Source organism: Gossypium hirsutum, chromosome A01 (genome assembly GCF_007990345.1).
Source record: "Gossypium hirsutum isolate 1008001.06 chromosome A01, Gossypium_hirsutum_v2.1, whole genome shotgun sequence".
NCBI classification, from domain to species: domain Eukaryota; kingdom Viridiplantae; phylum Streptophyta; class Magnoliopsida; order Malvales; family Malvaceae; genus Gossypium; species Gossypium hirsutum.
In genome coordinates, this window is record NC_053424.1 from 10,804,633 (window position 1) to 10,812,771 (window position 8,139).

At 30.7% G+C, this 8,139-nt stretch overlaps 1 protein-coding gene across 1 annotated transcript; it reads left to right on the forward strand.

The window, feature by feature from the left end:
• Positions 1-552: 552 nt before the first annotated feature.
• On the forward strand, positions 553-1,680 carry LOC107916976 (protein NDR1). The gene has a single exon (XM_016846363.2). The coding sequence runs from the start codon at positions 808-810 to the stop codon at positions 1,426-1,428; it is 621 nt and encodes a 206-aa protein (XP_016701852.1). The 5' UTR covers positions 553-807; the 3' UTR covers positions 1,429-1,680.
• The last annotated feature ends 6,459 nt before the right edge of the window (positions 1,681-8,139 follow it).

Here is an 8,139-nt window from a genome sequence, read left to right on the forward strand (position 1 = left end):
ATTATTTTCAATCAATTATGATGAATTTAAATAAATTCCTTTATGTTTAACAAGTTTATTCCATTCTCGATGGAAAGAAAAAGAAAAAACAAAAGGAATTATTTTGTTTTATCCATATTTTCTAATCCTTAACAAATTAATTCTATCATTTTCTTTTAAATGAAAAAGGGTTTATTCTCATAAGGAAAAAAGTTTGTAAGTCTTTGATAATTCACCAAGAAAAATCTTATATTCTGATATAACAGAAGGTGCTTTTACCCTTTTAATTTAATGTAATCTAATTGTTTCTTTTTCTTCACCAAAAAAAAAAAGAAAAAGAAAAAGAGTTTATTCTGTTTTCATTTTCTTGTAAACAAATTGATTAAATTACCATTATCCCTAATTGAAACACGTTCCAACAAAAACAAAACCCAAATTTATGTCTGAACTTTGCCAGTTTAACAATAAAATTGTTACAACATTTACCATTCAACTCTATATCAGCTAAAATATGCCACCCATTTATTCCACAGCATTATACTTGTCAGAATTTAATTGGCTCAAAACCTTGCAAAAATCATCAACTCCTAATTAAAGCCGTGAAAAGAATAGTAATATTATAATAATACATGGAGCTGTAAACTTCATTATTTTTCTACAAGAAAAAGCTAGGAAAAAGCAAACAAATACTTCTTTATACCATGCTTTTCAAAGCAACTTTCCCTTATTTATTTATTCCCAACTGATAAATACCCTTTGCAAAACCTTCACTGGGAAAAGAGAAAGAAAAAAAAAAAAAGAGAAGACAATTCTCAGTCACCAGTAAACATGTCGGATTCCGATGGGGGATGTTGTCGATGTTGTTGTAGCTTCATCTTCACTTTGGGTCTAACAGCACTTTTCATGTGGCTAAGTCTACGTACTTCCAACCCTAAATGTTCTGTTGAAAATTTTTACTTACCTTCTCTAGATACAACCTTAAAGAACCCAAATGATACTACCTTAAACCTGACCTTAAAGCTAGAAAACACCAACAAAGATAAAGGGATTAAGTATGATGCTGTGAAAGTCACAGTTTCTGATTCTCAAAACAGAAATCATGTTGTAGCTAATGTTTCGGTGCCGGAGTTTTACCAGGGTCACAAAAAGAAGGCTAAAAAGGTTGGTACAGGGATAGCTAACTCGACGGTGGCTTCGCAGGTGGCTTCCATCAACGGGAAGAGGGTTTTCTGGGTGGATTTGTCGACTTCAGTGAAATTTAAGATCATGTTTTGGTATACAAAGAGGCATAAGATTAGGGTAGGAGCAAATGTGACGGTCAACGCTACCGGTGTTAAGGATGAACGTAAAGGGATCAAGCTTAAATCCATGGCGCCAAGGATGGGAAGTTTTTGTGTGGTGATGGGATCTTTGCTGAATTTCTTGGTCTTCAGTTTGCTTAATTTTTAGTGAGTTGAGTTTTTTTGGGGGGGGCAAGGGTGGGGGGGGGGGGTTGTTTCTACTTTTTAATGTCTTTTTAGCATCCTTTTTAAATAATTAGTACTGCAGCAGGGAAAAAAAAATCTTGATGTATTGATTTGTGAAAAAATTTGGTTAGCGAAAAGAAATGTGATTCTTTAATTTCACGAACATTATTAGGTTTTGTTGTTCTGTTGTTTCCAGTTAGTGTTCTTGGCAATGGAAGTCATTAATTTAGCAGTAGACTTAAAGATTTGATTTTTACCGAGTCTTTTTTCCGTACAATGAGTGGTTTAGATCTGCCGAATTAAAGATATTTTGATGCTGTGTTTCCACTACACCCACTTGAATTAAAAGTTTTCAGTGGAAAAAAAAAAACCAGGGAATTGATTGGAAATTAGAAACTGATTTTCTCATGTAGTTTAGTAAATCATCCTTTGAAAACGCGTTATCAACTACGAAGCAGGAAATTTCTTAGTATCCAAATTATTTTGAGGATGAAACTTCCCAAAGTTTTTGGTTAAAATGTGGAGGTTCCCAGAAAATTTACCTAGCTTGAATCAGTGGTTTTTTTTTTTTTTTGATATAGTGGAGTTTTAAAGGACCTAGCAAAGGACAGGTTGACTAGACTATAAACCAGGGGAATCCAATGCTGCCTGGTCTTTTCAAATATAATTCTCATCAGACCCTGTTTTTGTTTTTCCAGGCAGGGTCTTTGATAATGTAAATTTTAACATGTTTACAAGCTTGATGGGATTAATTAATCTGCTGAAAATGAAGCAAAGGTTGTTAACCAAGTTTAGTGTTACTGCATAAGCAAAAAAGAATAGACCCAAAAATGGATTAAAACAAGATTTAATTCACTTCCTCAATTCTAATTGAAAAATACAAGGAAAAATAGAGCTATAGAAACATCTGTATTTCAATTACATCTCATCAGCTGGGTTGGGTTGAAATTATATCAATGCAAAATTTTAGGTTAGTTTTTTAGATTTGGTCCGAAAAAAAAATCTAAAATTTTATCCAGTTCAACTCGATAAAAAAGGCTAAACTCAAGCCTAGTTTGCTCATATTAAAAAAATTTTATATTGTTTTTTATATAAAAATAATTTTAAATATATAATATTGTACTTAAATAACACTAAGATTATTGTAATAGCAAGCAAATGCCTAAAAAATAGTACTAAAATAAGAGTTAACAACAAAATAGTAATAATATAATAACAAAATGGTAGCAATTGGTAGTAAACAACAACAAAACAACAGTAAACAATAGTGAAAAAATTTAGACTAATTCAAGTCGGGTTAAAAAATCTTATTCAAGGTCCGACTCATTTAAAAAATAGATATTATTTTTTATTCAAGCCTATTTTCCGAATCTACAATTTTATTTTAATCTTTTCAATTTTCAAAATAATCTTTAACGAATTATAATTGGATGGCAAGCAACGAGGATTTGACACTTGATATATCATAATTTGCATAACATGGATTAGATGAAATGATATTAGTATGGTTGCGGGTACCATATCCAATGTACTAGATCATATAATTTAATTATAGTATGGTTGTCATATTGATATTAATTGTACCAGTCCGTATACGATTTTGGTATGAAATATTATAGGTTTTGTTTTCAGCAAAATATTGATACTTTTAATTTTATTATTTTTATAATTATATTTAAAAATAAAGTATAATTATTAAATTGAGTTATTAAATCTAATTACTCATTATATTTAATTTGTAACATATTTTCCTGAGTTTTATGATTTTAAATACTTAATTATGAGATTTTTACTTATATTTCAATTTGAGGGGGAAAATAAATACTTTGCTTAAGGTGCGGCGCGTGTTATCAAATGGGCAATTTTTTCTTTTAAGATAAATTGAGAAATAAGAAATAAGCTCAACAAATTTCAAAAAAACAATAATAAAAAAAAGAAATAAGCTCAACATAATGATGTATTTATTCCATATAATTTTTCCATTTTCTAGTTTTTTCTAACCCACCTATATTTTTATCAGAATATTTTTTTTTGAGTAAAAGTTTAAAAGTTAAAATACACTCTAAATTTCTATGCACTTTGCATATGTGGAATATATTCTTCCTACTTTTAATTTTATGAATATTGTCATTTAATTTTTATATTTAAAAATTTAAGTCTAGATATTATCACCATTAAAATTCTTCAATTAAATTCTTTGGTATAACATTTTGAAAATTAAATATTTCTATTAAAATAAATTATTTCATAAATCATAAATTAAATTCGCAACCATCGGCGTTGACATGTCTGGTGATACAAGTGCGACACCCTTACGATACCTCAAGTCGGTTCAGCTACTACCCGTTCGTCCGAGACAATGATGACTCGACCGGTCCGATCTAGTCATTGGTTGGACTGTCGGCCCAATTTCACATACCAAGCTCGATACGACTAATTTTTGAATCTTCATCTCGAATTTGGACTTCCTAGGCCCAATTCACGATTTCAGGTCCAAATTTCTAATTCAATTACCCATTAAGCCAATTGTCTAACTCGAAAATTAACTTCTAAAAATTTACTTGATCAAAATTAATTTTTCCAAAAATCACTTAGATTTTCCAAATTAAATTTTTAAGAAAATTCTTTAATCAATTTCTCTAGTTGAACAATTCTTACGACCACCTAATTTAATTCCACATTGAATAAATTAACTCAATTAAATTATTCCCAAGGTCGAAGAATTTTCTTCTGATTCAAATACAGTCCGATCAAGCTTTTGTTGAGTTAGTGGAGGGACCGATCGAACAAATACAATTAGGCTCTAGTGATTGCAATTATGTCTAGAAGCATCACCCCGATAATTCACAATTACTTAATCATAGAGTTAGTCCACAAGAAGTACTATGATTGAAAACTCCTTATTGTATACTCTTGACGAAAGCAATTAATCAAACTATTTTGTCCAATGACCTCATCATGTGTGTGTTACCCTCATATGATATCCTTAATTCCTTTGAGTTAAATCCGTTCACTCAATGCAATATTATTTGATCTCATTTTCACATTTGTGTCTTGTTAATGATTAATATGATCACGGTCAACAAATGACTGTGAGAAATTGCTCATTCAAGAACAAGCAACCTGTGACCACGTTCCATATTTATCAATCCACGCAATGTTAATCAGAGGATATCGTTAACTCTTTAATTGAGCTATAAATTCCATTGTTGCTAGTAAAGTCATGCCATAAACAAGTCATGTACCCAACATACCGACTATTGGCTCAATCACCTTAAGAGCATAAGCCTTCACTTATATCAAAGCACATGAGTTACATACACATGATCAGTGACTAACTTAGGATTTAGGTAAATCACATCATGAACATCACAAGTGAATTAATTCACAAATAGATTCATAATTAATTCATCTTGGGTCCAGTCCAATGTATCATTCTACTAATAAATACATCAATGTCTCTACCCGTGGAGTCAACTGCTCCTATAGCCAAGACTAGTCATCTCCCTAATTGGAATTATAGATGACATAATAATCCTACTAAGTATTTAAATCAAATGCTCACTTTGATTCTTTTACGGGATTGCAGACTCGTTTGGATTATCTACTGAAGTAAATTATCTTTCTCGCAATGTAAACGTTCTTGTAATGCCACTTATCATCAGTTTGAATTTAGACAATCAATGAGCTAATACTTGCTTGTCATAATTTTGCTATGCATGTAAAATATAAAAGACAGAAATATAAAAGACATAACAGTAAAATGTGAAATTTATTTATTCTTTGTTTAAATACATAAAAAATAATTACATGTTTACTAAAATATGGGCATATTTGTGTTTGCTTCTTGCAACTTTGCTTGATAATTTTGGGTCAAATCAACCGCGTTAGGTGGACTAACATGGCTGATTCCTTGCATCCGGTTTTGATGATCAAGTGATTCTAATTCATGAGAGAGGCCTGGTCTCTGGACAACCGAGTTCGATACTGGGGAATTGGAAAGTTGCAATGACATTGAGGGGACACACTGCAGATGTGGTAATGATATTGGTTTTTATGTTGGGACACATAGGATATAGCCACTGATAATAGCCCAACTCTCCATTGTAGTTTTTGTTATGTTGCCGTTCATGTTGATTGGTTTTTCATTCTTGAAAAAAAAATGTTAATTGGTCTCTTGATGTCATATGCATCTCCTTTAGTTTATTATAGTAGTCTCAAATAAGCACAGGATATTGTGTATCACTAGATATTGTCTAACTAGAAAATTTATTGTATTTTTAGCTTGAAGTAGCTAGAGCTTAATTAGTCTCCAGATGACCATGCTAGAAAGCCATACATGTTGCAACTTTCTATCATATTTAAACTACTCCAATAGTTTATATTAGTGTAAAGTGAGACTCCAAACTTGGAGTTACTTCTAGTCCTTTGCTACCTATTTGACTATCTTTTTAGTTTATTCTAGAAAATAATAGTACATAGTTTGCATGTTAACCTTTTTTATTGCGCTTATGATAGATCATTAGATTATTTTTAATTGAATTTATTTTGATAAACTTTTAAACCTCCAACATATTTTTTAATTAAAAAATTATTATTTTTAAATTGCAAGCATTTGTATCCGAAGCTCTGTATTAAGAAAATTTTGGAGATTTTTCAATCGTATATCCCTTTTTCAGTTGAGGATTATAGAGAAAATTGGTATTTTTTCTACACTTTTATGACAATTCATAGAATTCCTTATGATTAGGTTAACCACTGTTAATTAAACTTTCTTATTATTGATGTCTAAAAGCGAAGCTTTGGCAGCAACTTAAATTTACAAAAATAAAGACATCATGGGTTTTTATTAAGTGTTTTTTCATGGTATATGGAAACTGTGATCTTTACCTTTTTAGATGCTATATCCAACGACATTGCTTTTGATTATCTTTGATCCATTATCTGGGTTTGATTTGATTTTCACTGTTGAGAGGATTGGGTTTTTGCTTTATGTGAAAACAAGTGGATCTATGATTAATATTGTAGCAACTATTGTTAACTTGTTTCAAGGATAATATAGACATGATCATGGGTTAAATCCGGTCAATGTAAAATTTTAAGTCCGTTTTTTAAGTCTGGATCCAGCTCAAAAAATGGCTTAAAATTTTGCCCTATCTTGATCCAGATTAAAATATTAAACCCATGCTCAATATGACTCATTTGTATTAATTTCTTTTAATTTATTTTTTATATGAAAATAAATTTAAAAAATATAATACATTAAATACACTAAAAATATTAAAATAAATATTTCCCAACAAATTGAAAATACATTAAAAAAATCTTTATACTTAAATAACATTAAGATAGTTACAATTTAACACTCTAAAATAATAGTAATAATAATAAAACAAGAGAATGCAATATCTAAATAATAAACAAAAACTAGCAAAATAATAGCGAAATGATAATAAAACAGTAGCGAAATGGCAGTAAAACAAAAAAAAAAAAAAAGTTTAGGCTGATTCGAGCCGGACAAAAAAATCCTACCCAAGACCAGACCTGTTTAGAAAAAGGGCATTTTTTTTGTCCAAACCCACTTTTTGAGCCTATATTTTTGTCTAAAGTCTCTCATTTTTCGGGTAGGCCTTCGAACTTGAGCGAATGACCCAACCATCATCAAGCCTAGGATAATGCTTGTCACGCCTCAAAATATAAGGAGTTAGTTGTAAGGAATAAACAAAAAAATGAGCCTTAGGCTTCATGATTAAGTATTATTTCCTTATCCTAAAGGTCTTATGTTCAAGCTTCCTTCCTTCCTTCCTCCATTTTCTTTACTTTTAATCACTAAAATAAATTGTTTCCCCCTTGCTTACCTAAGTTCGAGTTCTCTCATTCCCTTAGGAAATTACTTGTTATAAGAATGTTAATGCTACCATACTATTCAATCACCCTATTTATTTCAAGTGGTTCATTCACAACAACGAGTAGATTATCCACACTACATTAGCAACTTTTATTTGCACCAAATAGTGGTTTATCCACACTGTATTAGTAGCTCATTTGCAACGTTTAGTGGTTCATCTACACCGTGGTGTAAAGGTAAAGGAGTTCTAGGGAACTCCTATTATGGAGTATAGCGGAATTGGGTAGGACGTTTTCCATTAAATTAAAAGTTCATTGCATTCAACAACATGTACATATAAAACTTTTTGTGATGATGTTGTGTTAAATTGATTCGAAATAACGATAATCTGAATTTTTGTTCAATGATGATTATTTTATGCCTTAGTATATTATATCTATTGTTTGCACTAGTTTTCTTGTGATTGAACTCACACTGAGCTTCTGACCAGTTGTTTAACGCCACAGCAATAATGTGCAAGCGTACACTGTCGATGCAAGTATAGTGGATAGATGTGAGTCTGTCAGATATCAATCCCACAGGGATGGGTGTCTTTTGTCTATTAATGTTGGTACAATAACTGGATATAAACGAGATGAATTGTGAGGATAGTTGTCGATGCAATAACTTTAAAAACAATAAAATAAAATAAGATGATGGTAAACTGGGATCCCCAACATGAATCTTTAGCGGTATACTAAGTACTTACAAGGTATAAAAGATAGGTGATTGTCGATGCAATAAAATTTAATATATATCTTACCAAATGCCACTCTTTTATTTAATCTGGGACATAACCATGCACAT